This window comes from Taudactylus pleione, unplaced genomic scaffold (assembly GCF_031769625.1).
Source record: "Taudactylus pleione unplaced genomic scaffold, aTauple2 ptg000602l, whole genome shotgun sequence".
Taxonomy (NCBI): Eukaryota; Metazoa; Chordata; class Amphibia; order Anura; family Myobatrachidae; genus Taudactylus; species Taudactylus pleione.
In genome coordinates, this window is record NW_028285004.1 from 7,283,713 (window position 1) to 7,304,118 (window position 20,406).

Genomic DNA, 20,406 nt, shown 5'->3' on the forward strand with positions numbered 1-20,406 from the left:
TCTAAGAACGGGGAATATCTGAGAAAAAAAAACAACCCAGTTTTTCGCCACTGAAAATATATCAGGGTTAATTAGATACCGGCTGTCGTCTTCAAGATCATGGCTCTACAGGCACACCATTACAGTCAGCCACACTAAACCTAGGTGATAAGGGCCCCTGACTTATTAGGTCTTCTCTTAAGGAGAGAAAGTGATAGGTTCGAAGTCATGAAAAGAATGCCCATGTATTTCATGGTTATTCTGCAGCAACTAGGATGACCTAAAGATATTTACATGCCTTATTACCTGTGGAAGCACTACTTCACACAAAGATCAGAACACTGTCTACAAATGTGTTCTTTGGATAAAGTGTTCTGGAATAGAAGTGCTTAATCTTAAACCAGGTACACACTATGCGATCCATTCAACGATCATTCCGAAGCAGATCCCGCAGTCATGTGCAATATCGTCCGGTCGGTCTGCACGGCCAACCGGACTATCGCTTGCGACGACGTTGCAGGTAAAAAAAAAGGACGGAACAAGGGATTGTTTCATTGTTCATTACATCATTCAGTGTGTACCTGCGGTACAATATGTCGGGCCAACGTATCGGCCAGATACACATCGGCAAGTGTGTACCCAACATTGTGGTTCACCTGCGAAGTCATAACGTCAACATTCAGCTGACTGTACACAATAGGATAGCTGAAACTGTTTCAATTACTGCATTAATTTGAAGGAAAGTTCTAGGTGGTATACCACTGCCACGGCACTGACCATCTTTATACCTTTTCCTCACCACAGATTGGGTCCTCTGACTAGAGTGTTGACCACTGCTCACAGGTGCAGTACAATTATTGGGAGCTTTGACTCCTGTGGTGTCTAAAGAGCTTGAAAGTCACGCTAAAGCCCCCAGCCTTATAAGTTGGCGTCTGTTGTCATCATAGTTCGTCCACTCCCAACTGGTGATATTTCGACACTAAACCACCAGAAGACTGACATCGAACGGGAAAAAAACTGGTACTGACTAGTCAGATAGTGTGAAATTAAGGTGGTTGGTGTTCAACCACCAGAGGAAGACACGGGTCCGAGGGAACAGGTGAAGGTGAGATCTGTCCCACTTTGAAAGTATTTTCAATTTGAGCTCCTGAGAGTGGAACTTGCCAAACTGGATAGCCTTGAAGGACCAGCTAACACAAGAGGCCCATGGAAATCATCCATTTCTTGCGACCGCAGTAGTGACTGGAAGGCTTGGATCTTGTCTTGCTGAGAAAAATACTTTGCAAGGACGTGTCAAATATTAGTACCCTCTGCGACGGACTTAGATTGGCCATTTTAAAGTTGACAATTCACCTATGAGTCATCAGAGTATGGTGTGTCAGGAGGACATGAGAGTTAAGTATGTCCCCTGACTCACCTTTATGAGGAAATAGTCAAGACACGGAATAATCACCGAAAGTGAGCCGCCATCACTGCCATAACCTTGGTAAAAACTCAAATGGCGGAAGAGAATCCAAAAAGGAAGGCTCTTAAATGAAGGTGGATGTTCTGAATTGCGACCTGAAGGTAAGAATTGGTGCGGTTCCCAGATAGGGATGTGTAAATAAGCATCCAGAATTTCCAGGGAATCCAGAAATTCCTCTTCTTCCAGGAAAGGCAATACTGCGAGATTATTCCCTGGAAAAGAAAAGGAAGCTACACAAAAAGAGTTTGCTTGTTCGAAGTGTCGAAGCTGGCTAATTGGCTGAGACAAGATCAGTTTAAAATTGGATCGCAGCGACGCCATCTTGCGACTGGCCACAAGACGCCATCTTGGAAATGAGATCGCAAGACGCCTTTTTGCGAATGGCCTCCTAAGCGCCATTTTAGATAAACTCACACTTTAATACATGTGGCGATATTACTATTAGCATCATGCGATTGCATCTTTCACCATTTCTCATACACACATTAATAAGCACAATTGCGCTGTTAGTCGCATATTAGCGAATGCATAAGATCCTGTATGAAAACGCTGAATATTAGCTTCATACACACGCATCTGCCCCAAGTTAACTAGCATCTTTACATCAAACCCCACATACTCACACATTACATATTCACATACAAGGTTCCATAAGCTTTAAAGGTATAAGATTCAAGTATGCACATTTACTATAATTGTTATGAAATAAAGATTATTTCGTAACTAAGGTTTTATACGTGACAAGTAAGCCATGTTTGGTATTGTACTGATGCGTACTCTCTCAACAGTATTCCGGTAATATCGATGGAGAGATCGCAACATGCATTCTCAACTTATGGACCGCAGAGACTTCAAGCAACAAAATGTACATTATATGAACAACTGTTAGGATTTGCATGAGGCGGGAAACCAGAGACCTCCAGTTGTTAGAGGCTGGACTGTGTCTATTTGAACCAACCTGTTAAATTCCTTGTAACATATGCCCTCTCCTTTAGGACCAATGGTATTAGCAACAAACTTCTCTATTGTGTTGTTTATTCCTGGGGGGTATAAATATGTGTGCTCTGACCCTGGGTTCCTAGTCTTCGTGCTGAATGCTGATTGACGAGGGGTTTCTTGCTGATGCCTAACATCTGGACCAGAGAGCGCTGCGTATGTATAACTGTACTTGGGTCTGTGTAATTTCTTTGCGCTAAGATTATATGAGCATCATAGCGTGTAACTGCTTTACTTTTACTTGAATAATACTTTGTGCTTTGGAACCACAGGTTCTAGGTCTGGAGTCTTTTACTGTATGACTGCGTACCCAAAATAGCGTCATCCTTAGAGGTTTATAGGAAGGATATTAGAAGGTATAGGCAGGGGTATTTATAAGGTTCAAAGGCAGTATCGTTAGAAGTATAAAGCAAAATTACGAAACAGAGTCCATCTTGAGCTTGTGGAACTGCAGCTGTAAATTCAGGATTTTACGACCGAGGATGGGCCATACTGAACTGTCCAGTTTCGGTACCACAAAACAGGTTTGAATAAAACCCCTGGGATTCTGAGTAACATCTCCTTTAAAAGGTCACATGCTTCTGGTGAGAGACTAGTAGTGAAAAATATCTAGTGGGGGAGGACAGAGGAACTCCAACTTGTAACCTACCGAAAGGATACTCCTTCACCAGGAATCAGAACAAGTATGATGATATGAAAATGAAGACATGCTCTCCACCCTAGGAACCCCTATGTGGGGTCATGCATCTCCTGAGCCTCCTGGGAGTCTGTCAGAGATGTGCAAGACCTGGCAGACAGCATCACAGAGGACAATTCTAGGTCACATTACTCAAAAAGATCATACTTTTCTTTTTATGAGATCAACTCTCCAAATTTGAGTCCCTCCCAGGACAGTAGGATAGCAAGACGCCTGCGTTTCGGAGTGCCGGTGTGTCTGGACACCCCACCTACTCTTCTGGAGGCAACTTGCAGTAGTTTTCCTAAGGAGGAAGAAACTTGTACCAACCCCTGAACCGAACGAGCAAACCTCTGAGCTCAGGGAGGTGTAACAGTCCAGTAAGCCGGGAATACTGATGGACCATCCCAAAGAGGTCTTTCTGAAATTCCAGTCAAAACAGGAGGTACTGTTATATCAGAAGGATGAAAAACTAAGCGCAGCAAAGCTGCCAATTGCTGGGACAGTTCAAACATAACACCAGACAACGTCACTACCCAAGATGGGGACACACCCGCAGACACAACACTGAGCCTCTGCGGCACATGACTCACAGACTTCCCTCAGTCAGACCGTGCATGAGTACATTTTGCTTTATACTTCGAACAAGCAAACACTTATGTAGCTTCCTATTCTTTTCCAGGGAGTGATCTCGCAGTATTGCCTTTCCCGGACATAATGGGAGTACAGGTAGGGGTATGGAGCAGTATTCAAACAAACCCCAGAGAGACAATTAAGCCTGTACAGAATTTCTAGCAGTTTGTTTCACCATATACATTCTGCTGATAGCAATCTGACATGCACATATGCAAACAGTCTTTGCAGGGTCTGACTACAACTGTCAAAAGGTATATGTATTCCAAAATATATATTGCCAGGTTACTACTGTCAAACAGACAAACAGTTCACATATAGGCAGCATACACACAGCCACACTAAGTAAATATACATCTTCTACCCCTGAATGTATAGAAGGGGAGAAGTAAACAAGCCTGTATCCTGTGACAGGGAGGCAGTTACTTCTGGCAGGCTTTCCTGTGTGCAGGAGTGCGCTCAGAGAAGGAGGGGAAGGCTATGCTGCCTGGAGCAGGCTGGAACCGATCATACAGTCAATGCTGGCCCCGCCTCCTCCTGGTCCCCGCGAACAGCGTCCATGGGACCCTGTAAGGCAGTATAACCACTTGAAGTGGCGATCTGTCCAAAGACAAATCCTACTTACAGCTACCTGTGCCTCTGTGTCCATCTCCAACGGGCACTTGGAAATAAAAACAAGTCAGGCGGGGTATAGAGGGCGAGGAACCAGGTTTCACACACCACCAGCTATACCCCAGTGTAACTCCAGTGTCCCCCAATGGATACAGGAGAGAAAAGAAATGTATTTGCGCCTTTTGCATTGTAACATGGTGTGTCCAGGCGCTGACCAAAGCTTAGGAATCTCCTCCAAAAGGATGTGGTTCAGTCTATCAACAGTGACCAGCTCTCCCAGAGACAATCACATGTAGGAAGCGGAGAGGGTACCACCTCATTGGCGCTGTTGCAGACATCGTAGGCGGTCCAGGTGATTTAGCAGATAAAAGAAACATTTGTTATAAAAACGAAAGAATGCTGTGTTGAAAAAAATAAATAAAATTACTAGAAAATTAAAAATGGTCAGCAGAGCATAATCAGAGTATAGGAGGAAGAGGAGTTTCCAGGCTTGATGAAGACATTTAAAAAAGCACAACATCCTGGTGTCCAGTGTCCTCCAATTGTATGAAAGCAAAATGAGAATTACACTATGTAAAATTTTATATAAGGAGCCACTTCAGATATAAATAATCACCTGTTTCAGTGCAGCTTTAGCTTCAGTAGCCTCTATGGATTCAGAACTTGAAACTGCGGGAGCTGGTGTGGAAAGGAGCTTAGATGATCCAGGTGATTTTCTTGGAGTGGAGGTCATAGATGCCTCATCTAAAGATCGGTAAGAGAGTGTAAATGCAACCTTAAAATTAAACTTATGGTAATTCTTTGAAGACTTGGTGTCCATGTAAACTCGCACTAATAAATTAATTTCATCTGTGCATTTCCAGTGCTAGATCAGATACTCTTATATAGGCCTTATCTAATGAAGTCTACACAATAACCACTGAAGATATTACATTTCAGTATTAACATACATTTTAGTCAATTTGTTATTACATTGATATAAAAATGTTCCAAATTGCAACTTAACTTACAATTAGAGGTGTTTAAATATATAAACTAGGGATGTGCAGGCTCTGATTAGTTCGGATTTGCACACCGGGTTCAGATTTTTCCCTCCAAAAAACGGGGCTCAGAAAAAGGCAAAACGTCATCTTTCATGGACAAACATCATTCCTGTACTTTTGTCCAGGAATGATTATGTTTGTCCATGAAAGATGACGTTTTGCCTCTTTCTGAGCCCCTTTTTTGGATGGAAAAATCCGAACCCGGCGTGCAAATCCGCCTGCACATCCCTAATATAAACTTCCCACATTAAGAGAGTCAGACATCACTCAATTTAATTTTACTTGTAAAGGGGTATCCAATTAGTCCCTGTTTTTCACTGATGTTTTTATTTTCCCCATCCTATTATTTCATTTGAAATAGGATATTTCGGGCGAAAACACATAGGTTTGTGAACTTATCGCGGATCCTATGTGCTTACACCAGTTATGGTAGGCTTACCTTTGTTAACTCTTTCTTCGAAGTCCATATGGTCCACAGGGATACCATGGGGAAAATGTGGTTGGAGTGATCCAGGCACCAAAAACTGTTAAAGCTTTCAGCTCCCAGGATGCCTCAGGTCCTCCTCTACATATACCCCGCCCCTGGCCACAGGCATTCAGTTTTGTAAACAAGCCCAAGGCAGAAGGATAGAGAAGGAAGAACCATGAACACCAGAAACACACACAAGATGAGGGGAAAAAAAAAACAAGAGATATGGTAAGAACTTACCTTTGTTATCTCTGTTTCTATGAAGTCCATAGGGTCCACAGGGTGACCTTGGGGGTATAGCTGGATCCTGGATCCTCGGGCACCACGGAGTTAAAGCTTTTAGCTGCTCCCAGGATGCACTTGGGTCCAACCTCCCCTATACCCCGCCCCCGAGCCACAGGCACCTCAGTTGGTAAGCAGCCCAGGCCGGAGGAGGAGACGAAACAGAGAGAAGGAAGACTGGAACACACAAGAACCATACTCACAGAAATGGGAGACGGAAAACCGGTGACCAGTCACAGAGCCCATATGAAGCCAGGTGCGTCAGGGCGGGTGCCCTGTGGACCCTATGGACTTCGTAGAAACAGAGATAACAAAGGTAAGTTCTTACCATATCTCTTGTTTTCTACTTCAGGGTCCATAGGGGTCCACAGGGTGACCTTGGGGATGTCCCAAAGCAGTCCAACTAAGGGCGGGGACGCTCCTGTGCTGATAGGAGAACCCGGCGCCCAAAGGATGCATCCTGAGAGGCAAAGGTGTCAAACGCATAGAACCTCAAAAAGGTCTGAATGGAAGACCAGGTGGCCGCCTTACAGAGCTGAACAGCAGAGGCGCCACGGCTAGCAGCCCAAGAAGGGCCCACGGACCGAGTGGAATGAGCCTTAACAGAGGCTGGAACAGGTAAACCCTCCTGCATATAAGCCTCAATAATAACAGAACGAAGCCAACGGGCTAGAGTCTGTTTGTTGGCAGGCCAACCCCTCTTGTGAAAACCAAAGAGGATAAACAAAGAATCCGACTTCCTCACAGAACTAGTCCGGTCCACATAAACCTGGAGTGCCCTTACAACGTCTAAGGAAGTCTCCCCAGCCGAAAGATCAGGTGACTGAAAGGCTGGTACAACAATTTCCTGATTAATGTGGAACCTGGAAACCACCTTAGGCAGGAAATCAGGACGAATGCGAAGCACCGCTCTGTCCTGATGAAAAATCAGAAAAGGGGGACGACAAGAAAGCGCCCCCAAATCTGAAACCCTCCTGGCAGAAGCAATTGCCAAGAGGAAAACAGTTTTAAAAGTTAGCCACTTGAGCTCCACTGACTCCAAGGGCTCAAAAGGAGGACCCTGTAAGGCCCTAAGAACCACCGCCAAATCCCACGGGGCCACAGGTGGCACAAAGGGAGGCTGGATTCTCAAAACACCCTGGAAAAAGGTGTGTACGTCCGGCATAGCAGCGATCCTGCGCTGGAACCACACCGACAGGATTACGTCTTTCTTCACTGAAGGTACACGTATCTGGTCTAAGTCCAAACCGGACTGAAGGAAAGCCAGAATACGCGAAACTCGGAACACCTGGGGATCATAGTTTCTGGCCTGGCACCACTGAAAATAAGTGTGCCACACTCTGTGATAGATCCTCGCGGAAGCAGGCTTGCGCGCCCTCAGCATGGTGGTAATAACGGAGCTAGAAAAGCCCCGAGACCTCAGGACGGCTGTCTCAAGAGCCACGCCGTCAAAGATAGTCGACCCAGATCCGGGTGAAGACAGGGCCCCTGAGACAACAGGTCCCGCCGTTGAGGTAGGAGGTACGGAGCGTCGATGGACAGGCTCCGCAGATCGGAGTACCACGGCCTTCTGGGCCACCAGGATCAGTGTGCCTCCGTCCTGTTTGAACTTGCGCAGGACCCGAGGCAGCAGAGATATCGGAGGGAACAAGTAAGCCAGTTGAAACAGCCATTTCACCGTCAGCGCGTCTATCAGACTTGAACCTGCGTCCCTTGTCCTTGACCCGTACACAGGCAGCTTGTGATTGTAACGGGACGCCATCAGGTCCAGCTCTGGCAGCCCCCACTTGTCCACGAGTAGTTGGAATACCTCTGGATGAAGCGACCATTCCCCGGGATGCACATCGTAACGGCTGAGGAAGTCTGCCTCCTAATTGAGGACTCCTGGGATGAAAACTGCCGAGAGAGCTGGAAGATAGCGCTCCGCCCAAGCCAGGACGCGGGACCCCTCCGACATCGCAGCTCGACTGCGAGTCCCTCCCTGGTGATTGATGTACGCCACCGTGGTGGCGTTGTCCGACTGCACCTGAACGGCCCTTCCGTGAAGAGCGGTGCCGGACGACTGCAGGGCTCTGTATACTGCCCGCAGTTCCAGGATGTTGATGGGAAGAATCGCTTCCTCCGCCGACCAACGACCCTGAAGTGACAAGGAGCCTGTCACCGCCCCCCAACCCCGGAGACTGGCATCTGTCGTGAGCAGAACCCATTCCGGGATCCAAAAGGGGCGCCCCTCCAGGAGATGCGCTGTCTGCAGCCACCAGGCTAGGGACAGACGCACCTCCGAGGACAACACCAGCATCTGAGAGCGGATCCTGTGTGGCAATCCGTTCCATTCTGAAAGACTCAGCCCCTGCAGGGGCCTGGAATGGAACTGGGCAAACTCCACCATGTCGAATGCCGACACCATGGACCCCAAAACTCATCGCTGAGTGCACCGACACTCTGCCACTGCTCAGACAACTGTGAATCCGCAGCTGTAAGGAGGAGACCTTCTCCGGAGTCAGAAAAATCCGTTGCTGACGAGAGTCCAGCAGGGCCCCCAAATGAACCATCCGTTGTGATGGGATGAGGGAGGATTTCTTCCAGTTGATCAACCAGCCGTGCGCCTGTAGACAAGCGACCGTCAGGTGGAGATGCTGGATCAGTACCTCCGGGGAGCTTGCCAGCAAGAGGAGGTCGTCTAGATACGGTAGCAACCGTATCCCCTGGCTCCGAAGGTGAGCCGCCATGACCGCCATCACCTTGGTAAATACCCTTGGTGCCGTGGAGAGACCAAAGGGTAGAGCCCTGAATTGGTAGTGGTTGTGGAGAATAGCAAACCGCAGAAACCGTTGGTGCGATGTTGCTATAGGCACATGGAGGTAGGAGTCCTGGATATCCAGGGAGACCATATAATCCCCCGGTTCCATCGTCAGTATGATGGAACGCAAAGTTTCCATCCTGAATTTGGGAACCCTGAGAAACCTGTTCAGGGACTTCAAATTGAGGATGGGGCGATGAGAGCCATTGGGTTTCTGCACCAGAAACAGCGTAGAGTAATACCCCATCCCACGTTGAGACTGTGGTACGGGTATAATGACCCCCGCCGTCAGCAAGGCCTCTATGGCTTCCTGAACCTGCAAGGCCTTGGTTTTGTCCTGAGAAGGACTTGTGCAAAAAAACTGGCAAGGCGGCCTGTGCCGAAAAGACAGGGCGTACCCCTGGGATACCACTTCTCGCACCCAGGCATCCGTGGTTGTATTGTGCCAGCACTGGGCGATTTGAAGAAGTCGGCCTCCCACTCTGGGGTCCCCCAGAGGGAGGCCCGTCCCATCACGCAGAAGGCTTATCTTCTGGCTTGGAAGAAGGGAGCCTAGCACTCCAGGCTTGCTTCTTTGGCTTTGAGGCGGTCTTGGGTGCGGACTGCCTCGGGAAGGACTGACCCTTTGCCTTGCCCTGAACCCGAAAGGAACGAAACGCCGAGCTCCGGACCTTAGCAGGTGTAGTAGCTGAAGGGAGGAAGGCTGACTTGGATTTTGCCAGGGTATCTACTATTTTGTCCAGGTCCGGACCAAATAGTAATTCCCCATTAAAAGGTAAGGCCTCCAAGCCTTTCTTTGAATCCGCGTCTGCTCTCCAAGACCTCAACCACAAAGATCTACGAGCAGACACTGCTGCCGCCGAAACCCTAGAGGTCAACAGGCTAGCATCCAAAGATGCTTCTCCAATGTAGGAGGCGGCATCTCTCATCTGTCCTAACAACGCCCTCTGGACGTCCGGAGATTCATCCGTAAACGTGTCCTCCAAGGCGTTGGCCCACCCCTCAATGGCCTTGGCCACCTAGGAGATGGCCATGGACGGCCGGGCTACAGCCCCTGAGAGAGAATAAATAGACTTTAGACAAGTCTCCACCTTCCTGTCCGTAGGATCCTTCAGCGAGGATATAGACGGCAATGGCAAAGTAGCACTCCTGATGAGGCGTGTTACATGGGAATCGACTGCAGGCGGAGTTTCCCATTTCTTACAATGCGCTTCCGGGAATGGATAATTGGACGCCAAGCGTTTCTGTGGCAGGAAACGCTTACTGGGCGTCTGCCAGGCCACCGCCATGTGATCCGTCAACTGATCAGACAAGGGGAACGCTGTAGAAGTAACCTTAGCTTTTTTAAAACTAGGATACCTTGACTTGGGAGCGGGTGCCTCATCCTCAATCAGAAGAATAGCCCGCACCGCCTTAACCAGAGCCCGCACATTGATGGAAGACTTAGTGTCTACCTCCTGGACTGAGGCATCTGAGGCTGAGTCATCCTGTACCTCACCATCATCCGAAGACCCCTCAGAATCCGAAAGATGCGCAGCCTGTGCCATGACTGAGCGTTTAGACGCCCTGGAGGGCACGTCACTGCGCAACATCGACTGAAAAGCCGAAGATGCTGCCGCCAAATCTTGGACAGTGTGGGAAAGCGCATCCACCCAGGGTGGAGGAGCTGTCACAGGAGCCTGAAACGGCACCACAGCCGGCTGTGCCACAGGGGTGGACTGAATATACATTGGCAACCCCGCATAGTGACCAACAGGCTGAGACCCCGGGGGAGTCTACAATAATTGTGGGACACCCGGGGAATGGGGGATGGCAGGCTGGGGCAACGCCCTAGTAGGGGCGGCAGTCGGGACCGACAGACGGTCCGCGATGGACACCAGCACCTGGGAAAACATCGCCCATGGTGGCTCCTGCGAAATGGGAGGTTTAGACGTACCAGGGACCGCCTGGCACCGTCCGCACAGGCCGTCCTGTGACAAATCCTCCCTATCCACTCCTGCAGAACAGCTCCTGCAGGAGAACAATGCTGGAGCCCCGGAGTGCTCAATCTCCTCCTCAGACATGACTTAGGAAGAAAACGTGCGCACTCACCAGTGTGCTGAACAACAGCCCACAATATGGCACCGTGTAGCACACAACTGTATGTGACGGACCTCACAAATACGTGATCTATATAGGTGAGGTCAGTAGAAACACCCTTCCCCCGCACACCTGTAGGGCTTGTAGGAGAAGGAAAGGGATAGGTACAGGCTGACAGTAAGTAGAAAAAAGACACAGACAGGCAGCACTAGCAAAAGTCACATACCATGCAGGAAGATATACTCACTGCACCTTTCCACTACAATCAACCTCCCAGATTCAGTGTCTGGGAGGGCTATAGCGCTGTGTACACTGTCCTTCTGCAGGGGAGAGGTACACAGGGGGACCGGTCCGCGTGCTCCCTGAGAGTATCCACGCTGCCACAGAGAAAATGGCCGCTGGAGACCTCAGAGGAGGAGTGGCCGAGTATCTGCAGCTCAGCGACGCCAGACTCCGAGCTGAAAGGCGCGCTGAGCTGAGGGGAGGAGCCGCTAGACAGGGAAGGCTTCCTCCCCTGGCTAGCATATTAACCCCAGGGCTTGCCGGCATCCCGCTTGCCGCTTAATTTACCCTGGTGGTCTAGTGGTCTGGCGGGGTATGCCTCCGCTGGAGGGGGGGCCCGCCGCCACCGCTAGCGCCCCCCGGTCTGTCCCCTAGACCGGGGGCATGGGACTGCATTTGAAAGGAACCCGCGCACCGCCGCTAATCAGCGGTGCGCGGCTTACCTGATCTCCCCGGCGTCTTCCGGCAGCAGTCCCGGGGGAAACCAGAGTCCGGCTAGTACAGACTCTGGTTTCCCCCGCCGCGATCCCCAGTTCAGTGCTGGCGTCGCGGCGCCAGCAGGGAGAAGGAGCGGCAGCGTGGGCGTCTGTACAGACAGCCCAGCGCTGCCGCTCTGTAGAAAAACTGTTAGTAAAAAATAAATAAATAAATTTAACTAAGTTAAATAAAAAATTAAAAGCTTTAGGGGGCTGCTCCAGCAGCCCACCCCGCAGGGTGACCCGACTCCGGCCGGGCACCATCTAAAACTGAGGTGCCTGTGGCTCGGGGGCGGGGTATAGGGGAGGTTGGACCCAAGTGCATCCTGGGAGCAGCTAAAAGCTTTAACTCCGTGGTGCCCGAGGATCCAGGATCCAGCTATACCCCCAAGGTCACCCTGTGGACCCCTATGGACCCTGAAGTAGAAAATAGAAAAAAAAAAATTACCCAATGCAGCCAGGTGCGCAAGGGTGGGTGCCCTGTGGACCCTATGGATTTAGAAGAAAAAGAGCTAACAAAAAGGTAAGACTACCATAACTCATTATCTTCGTCAGGGTCCATAGGGATCAGCAGATACCATAGGGATGTCCTAAAGCAGTTCCCCTAAGGGTGGGGGACGCTCCTGAGCAGAAAGAACCACCAGTTGCCCAAAGGAAGCATCTTAAGAGGCAAAGTGTCAAAGACGTAGAACCTAAGAAAAGTGTGGACAGAAGACCACGTGGCTGCCTTGCACAATTGTTAAGCACAACAACGAAATGCCCATAATGTGCTGTCGCCGTGTTTGGAACAGGGAGATCAGCCTGCACGTACACCTGAGAGATAGTCATACGCAACCATCGAGCCAGAGTTTGTTTACTAGCTGGCAAGCCTAGTTTGTTAAAACCATTTAACATAAGAGAGCGTCTGATTTTCTAAGAGAGTTTGTACGATCCAGATACAGAGAGCACGAACCACATCCAGGGACGCTTCACCTACACAAAAGGACTGAAGACTGAAAATCTGGAACTATAATCTCTTCATTCACATAAAAACGGGCCACTACCTTAGGAAGGTAACCCTCCCTTGTACAGAGAACAGCTCTATCCTGGTGAAAAATCAAAAAGGGGAAGCGACAAGAGCGCTGCCAATTCAGATACTCTGTCTCCTCGCTATCTCTTCTGCATGCAAAGGGTCTTCGCTGTCAACCACTACAAATTCACTGAGTCCAGAGGTTCGAATGGGGGAGCTGTACTACATTAGATTCCTTCCCTAATCATATGGGAACATATGTAATTAATAATGAAATCTTAATCAAATCCCCTCATTATTTTGAGGAAAAAGTGTTAAGATTTAATTATTAGTTACATATGTTCCCATATGATTAGGAAGGAATCTAATGTAGTACACTTTAGCATTTTAATCGGGTGAGATATCAATGAATTTTATAGTATACCTTGGTACACATTAAATTAAACACTCAGAATTAAAATTAATTCACAGTGGGACCTTCAGTTTTTATCATCACATTTTTCTTTATTTTTATGTATATTCACGAATGTATTTTTGTTTGCGGAAAGTTTTAAAACTTTTGCTGGAAACACTTAACTTTTATTTCTTTTGAATTAAAACATTTTTCAACTAATATTGTGTGCCAACCAAGACTACTTCCATTTGCTCTGTTTTGAATGGAGACAGGTCTAACCCAGCCTGGAGAAAAACAAGTACCCGTGACACCCTAAAAACCTTAGGTCATACTTTCTGTGGGAACACCATTGACTAAAAGGACTACCAAACTCTAATAGATTAATAGATGCAGGCAGAGGTAGGCTTTCGTGCCATAAGCATCATTTGAATCACAGAGCTGGAGAAACCTTTGGCTCTTAAGATGAAAGACTCAAGAGCCACGCCGTCAAAGACAGACAAGATAGGTCAGGATGCTGACAAGGACCCTGCTCTAACAGATCTGGCCATAGAGGAAGAGGCAATAGAGTGTCTATGAATAGATTCCGTATGTCTGAACAAATGGTGCCTGGGCCAAGCAGGAGCTACCAGTATTACTGTGCCGCCTTCCTGCTTGAAATTCCTGAGGATCCTTGGGAGGAGGGATTTCGGAGGAAAGAGATACGCCAGATTGAAGTTCCATCTTACTGGCAGTGTGTCCACGAAGGCTGCTGAGGGATCTCTGGTCCTGGGGACCTTGTGGCTATGACATGATGCCATGAGGTCTATTGTCTGGTAGGCCTCATTTGTTCACCAGGAGTTGAAAAACCCCCGGGTGGAGAAACCACGCTCTGGCATTTGTGTACTGACTACTTCGGAAGTCCAATTCCCAATTGAGGACTACCGGGATGAATATTGCAGAGATGGCCGGAAGAGGACGTTCTGCCCAAATAAGAATGTTTTTCACTTCCCTCATGGCTGCATGACTGAGTGCCTCCCTGATAATGGAGATAGGCTACTGTGGTCACGCTGTTGGACTGGATCGGCCTGCCCTGGAGCAGGTCCTGTTCCATGATGAGTGCTTTGTATACTGCTAGAAGCTCCAGAATGTATATGGGCAGCTGACTTTCCTGATTTGTCAATCTTAACTGAAAGTATTCGGATTCCCTGAAGCCTGAGGTAGACGGTCATAACTGCCCCATTATTTTGGTAAAGACCCGAGGGACCATTGATAAACCAAAGGGTAATGCCAAAAAAAAAATTGGTGATGTTGTTGCAGGACAGCAAACCGTGGAAATGTTGGTGGGATGGCGTAATAGGCACATGCAGATACGCATCCTGAATGTGCAAGGAAACCATAAAATCCCCAGGCTCCATTGCCAAAATAACTAAGAGTTTCCATATGGAACTTGGATACACAGATAAACTTGTTGAGGGTTTTTAGATTTAGAATAGAGCAGTGAGACCCATTCAATTTCTGAACCAAATGCAGATTGGAATAATAATCTGCCTGCAACAGGGAGTAAATGGCCTCCTGAAGGGCCAAGGCCTTCATCGCATCTGATGCGGGATTTGTGCAAAAAAAAAAAAAAAAAAAAAAAAAAGAAGGACTTCTGGGGAGGAAGCCTCTGGAAAGCGATGGCATATCCCTGAAAGAGCACTTCTCGGACCCAGGCGTCTGTTTGATACCAGTAATCCGCAAATAGAAGTGAGCCTCCCACCCTGGAATACTCCAGGAGGAGGCCTGCCCCATTAGGCAGAAGGTTTGTCACCCAGTTTACAAGCTGAATGTCTGGCCGGTCCAGACCTCTTAGTTTGTCGCTTGGTTGAGCTGCAAAACTAGACGGCCTGGAGAAAGACTGTTTTTACTCATCCCTGAGGACAAAAGAACCGAAAAGAAACTGCCTAGACTTTAATGTAGCTGTTGATGGCAGACCTGCATATTTTGAAGCTGCCAGAGTAGCTATTATCTTATCTAATTCTGCTGCAAAAAGTATATTCCCAAAGAAAGGCAAGTATTCCAGAGCCTTCTTTGACCCTGTATCTGCTTTCCAGGACCTTAACCAAAGGACTCTACGAGCCACCACTGAGGCTGCCGATGCTTAAGAAGCTAGGAGTCCAGCATCTATTGCAGCTCCTCCCAAACAGAAGGCTGCTTCCCGTATGAGGGAGCTGTTCTCTGGTAGCATCTGATAGAGAATCTTCCAAAGCCCCCGTCCATTCAACAGCCTTGGCTACCCAAGCCCCAGCCATAGCTGGTCGAGTAACAGCTCCAGATGACGAAAATACTATTTTTAAGACCAGTTTCAATTTTTTCTAATCTGTAGGATCTTTAAGAGAAGATGCTGACGGAATAGGCAACGTAGCATTCCTGACTAAGTGTGTCACATGAGCATCCACAGTAGGAGGAATTTCCCACCTCGTACATTCAGAAGCTGGGAAAGGATACAACACCACTAATCTGTTCGGAACATAAAAGTTTATCTGTGTTACTCCATGCCTCTTCAATAAGTTCAGTGAGCTGCTCAGATTTAGGAAACACTTTTTACCACCTTCTGGTCTTTAAACATTGTAGCCTTCTTTCTAGAAGCCGGTTCATTATCCTGTATATTTAGGATTGATTTAACCACCCTCACCAAAGGAGGAACATCCACTAGAAGGATGGTCCTCCTCTCCCGAGCTAGACCCTGGAGAAGAACCCTCCGATGATGCGTCTGAATCTACTGAAAAAAAGATAACTTCCACTTAGGTGCCTTAGTGACTACCGGTCTGCTCGCAACAGCCGACTGAGCCATACTCTGACTTGAGTGGGCATAAACATCCATCCAGGAAGGATGTATAGGAGGGACAAACATAGCATGCTGTGGGTATCCCATACAAGGAGGCAGTGTGGGAGTAGCCATACGATCCACAAAGTGCTTCATTATCTGAGACAAGGAGGACAACAAGATGGCTCCTGTGCAGGGGCTGGTAAACTGGACAGGTGAGGTGGTTCTTTACAGAATGGAAAGTGTGCTGTCTGTTATAAAGTCTTTAGGGGACAAAGCAGCCAAAAACAGGATTTACATGAAACCAGCAAAGGGGCCTCCACCTTCCGTTTCTCTTTACCTTTTGACATTCATTAAAAAGGTAACAAATGCATGCAATGTGACCGCCTTCACAAATACTAGTAAATGTGAAGTACACAGAGAAAAAACCCCCACCCACCTGTACCAGAGGGATGAGGAGAAAAACAGCGATAGTTATAACTGACAGAAATAAAAGGCAGCATCAATACAGCAGCTAGCAACCCGTCACATACAATGCATATGTAATATAGTTGCAACAGACTCAACTACTCAAACGCGAGGCTTGGTAGAATATACTGTAGAGCACCATATACCTGACCCGAGGGAAAGGTATACAAGGAGAATGACCCAAAATCTCCTGAGACCAAATCGCTTCAGCAGAGCCCTGATCATGGACTGTGAGCATCTCATATACAAAAGGGGGGTAGGAGGAGAGATCCAGACGCACAAAAACTTTTGATGGATCTGCATCGGGGGGGGGGGGGGGGGGGGGAGCTGCAGGGGGGAGAGCCTACCTCCCCTAAGCTGGAACAACAAGTCAGGTACGTTGGCCTCGACGCAGCAGAAGAGTCTGCTGCTGATCCCTGGCGTCAGACGATAAGGCCTCGGTGTTCTAGTGAGGAAGCAGACGCTCCAGGCCCTCACTGCAGGGGCTGCCAGTGAGTCTCCAGCGCCTGAAGAACTGCCATGCGCGATCCCCCGTAAGCGAGGACTCTCCTTACCTGACATTTCTGTTCGTCCAGTTGCAGTCCTGGCCCCAGGAACACTGCTTGCAAGCTCTGCAATCACCCGCCGAAATCACCAGAGAGGTTACTGGTGTTGCGGCCCGGTGGAGGTAGACTGAGTCACAGCGCATGTGTCTTAATTCAGCACTACTAACTCAAAAACAGAAATAAAATAAAACAAAAGTAAAAACTTGGGACTGCCTGAGCAATCCCGTTACAAAGGTGCGTCTGAATTCTGCCGCACCAAATGAACAAATGAAGGTCTGTGGCAGGGTAAATCTGGAGGAGAACCTGAGGCATCCTGGGAGCTGAAAGCTTAACTGTTTGGTGCCTGGATCACTCCAAACACATTTTCCCCATGGTATCCCTGTGGATCCCTAAGGACCCTGAGGAAGAAATCCCTGATAAGTACCGACGTCAAGCAAACTTCGGGGCTAATTGGATAGCCCTGGGGGATCAACATTGTTCAGGGCTAATTGGATACCGCTCTTAATATACCACACTTACATTTACAACTTTGGTGTAAAATCCACCGTGATTACCAAAAATTTTAAACAGCAATGCCATGTTTCGCTTTTAATATCGGTGAAGTTTTAGATTTATGGGTTAAACACATCGATAATCAAGATACAGTTTAGTAATTCACCACTTACTCCAACTGTTGTAACCCAGACCCTGTTATACATTCTCCAGAACTGCGAAGCTGCTTGATCTTTTCTGCAGTTTCTATAACCTGTTGGTTTTTTGGGGTTTTATATGAATGGTCGACAGTTACACTGTCGACTTTACTTTGACGAATGAGCTGAACATATTTATGGTCACAATTATGCAGAAATACTGAAAATTTTAAAAGGCTCTCAATTTCCCAGTGTGTACAGATATGTATATATGGTCATATGGTTATATTTATGTAGAAATGGCAAAGATTGTAAAGGGCTGAAAAACTGTGTAGCATTTCACATACACATCCATAGGTTTGATCTGGATGTTTTTATACGTTGATTGAAATGTTTAAATATGAAACAAAACTGAATGTTGGGAAGTTCTTATTTTAAAGGACTTGCTTTACATAAAGCAAACTGCATCATAGATTAGTTAACCTCACTCGTCTATACCCCAGTGTAACTGAAGTGTCCAAAATTTACTCCAGTCTGCTAAGAGAATAAATACATCATATCAAGTGGATAATGCCATACCTGCTGCAGGCAATGCAACACCAGTTGTTTGAGCCAAAAGTATACGATACAGGTCACGCTGACGTACAACAGACTCTACCATGTGCACTTGATGTTGATGGTTTTCATTAAACTGTTCCAATTCAGAACGAGCTTTTTCTAGCTCTTTTTTCAGCTCAGAGGTTCTAGAAAGAAAAAAAAATAAATGTAAACTTAAATTAAGCCCACTTCCAATTACTAAAACACAATCTCTTCACTCCACCTTGTTAATCAAAGCAGAAGCTAGCTAGAAAAAAAAAATAGGCCCCAGCTGCAACTTAAATAGCATTAAGGAATTAAGGATAGCCTCAATCTACCTGGCTGTTGCATTCGTAAGAGCAGCAGCATTAAGAACAGAAATGCGATGAGTCAGGAACCTCAGGTGTTCTTCACAATACAGAATGTTTAGTACTTGGCACACATCGCATAATAAATCTATGTCCCGTCTCTTGGAGAACCTTTATCAGCCACAGTCTTCTACCTGGAAAGAAGCCAGAACCTGAATTGCTCCAGAATTAAATACTGTGAGGTCTATCTGGAGCAGCCAACTCCTCTATACAGAGGAGTAAACATTAAGCAGGCCCAGTAGTGCCATGTGGCACACCCAGAAAAATTGGAACGGAGGATTCCACAGGAAGCAGCCACAAAATCTTATCCTTGATCACCTGCATGGGATGTGCAGATAATAGAAAGCTAAGCTATGATCTGGATCAAAGACTTTGTCCAGGTTGGTTCTGCCAGATTGGTAGTATAACCAATCATACATGGCAGTTGGTCTTCAGACTCACAGAACTGATGGTCCTCAAAGCAAGTTGGAGTGGCATTTTGAACAGGTATATAAATTTTACCTATGTCAGCCTCCCAGACTTCACTCTGAAAGTACTCCTTTTATCGGACATAAAAAGTAAGCAGCATAAAAGTCTCCTCTTCTGTTAAGTCTCTTTCTTTGACTCCTTAGGGGGCACAGAGGGGACTCTGGGTATAGCCTGGAGGAGAGTCTGGGCACCAAACCGTTAATTGTAAATTTCCAAGAGCTCAGGATTCCTCTTCTACATCCCACCCCCAGCAGCCAGTTCAGTTAGCAAGATCACAGCAAGTAGCAAGACAGAGAAGGAGAAAGAGGACTTCCACACACACACACACACACACACACACATTCATCTGAGAGGATAGCCGGACCGGTCACCAAGGAAACACCCTGTGCCTCCTATGGAGTCGAAGAAAGAATTAACAGCAAGCAACATAAGTCTCCTTATCTTCTTCCTCCACTAGGGATGACCCTGGGACTTCCCAAAGCTGTCTTCCTATGGGATTGACGCTCCCGAGCTGCAGTGAGAACAGAATGCCCAAAGGTGGCGTCTGAAGACGCCAAGGTGTCAAATGCATAAAAACTGATAAATGTATGAGCAGACGACCATGTGGCAGCTTTACACAGCTACTCTGCGGAAGCGCCACAGCGGCTGACCAAGAGGTCCCCACCGACTGGGTGGAATGGGCAGTCACAACGGCAGGGGCAGGAAGTTCCGCCAAGGTGCAAGCCTGGCGGAAAGTGAAACAGCCAGCGGGCCAAAGTTTGTTTAGTAACTGGCGAGTCCCGCTTGGGAACAACATACAGGACAGAGAAAGTGATTTGCGAATATCTTCTGTTTATGTAATGACAGAAAGCCCGCACAACATCCAAAAAGGCTTGCGGCTGAGAAGAATCCGGAACCTGGTAAGACAGTACCACAATTTCCTGGTTGATGTGGAAGCGGGACACCACCTTGTAAAGATAACCCAGGAGAGTCTGCAGCACAGCCCTTTCAGAGTGGAAAACCAGGAATGGGGAGTGACACGACAAGGCGCTCAAGTCGAACACCCTCCTGGCCAACGCGATGGCAAGTAGAAAGACGGACTTCCACATAAGCCAATGCAGCTCAACAGTCTAACAGTTCAAAGGGAGCCGATTGGAGAGCCCAGAGAACCAGGGAAAGGTCCCAGGGAGCCACGAATGGTGGATGAATGTGGAGAACCCCCTTAGAGAAGATGATCCGCACATCAGATAACAGTGCCACCTGTCCCTGGAGAAGAACCAACAATGCCGAAACCTGGACCTTCAAGGACAAGTGCCGGAGTCCCAAATCCAGACCTGTCTGCAGAAAGGAAAGGACACGGGAGATGCATAAAGACCCGGGGATTAAAACCCCT

The 20,406-nt window shown here is 47.6% G+C and overlaps 1 protein-coding gene across 1 annotated transcript in view; it reads right to left on the minus strand.

The window, feature by feature from the left end:
* Window positions 1-20,406, minus strand: part of TPR (translocated promoter region, nuclear basket protein) — a 294,162-nt gene that overhangs the window by 175,985 nt on the left and 97,771 nt on the right. The window contains exons 15-16 of the mRNA XM_088453921.1: window positions 18,202-18,365; window positions 4,978-5,105 (exon numbers count right to left, since the gene is read on the minus strand). Coding sequence (XP_088310047.1) covers window positions 4,978-5,105; window positions 18,202-18,365 — 292 coding nt within the window. The remainder of the gene's footprint in view (window positions 1-4,977; window positions 5,106-18,201; window positions 18,366-20,406) is intronic.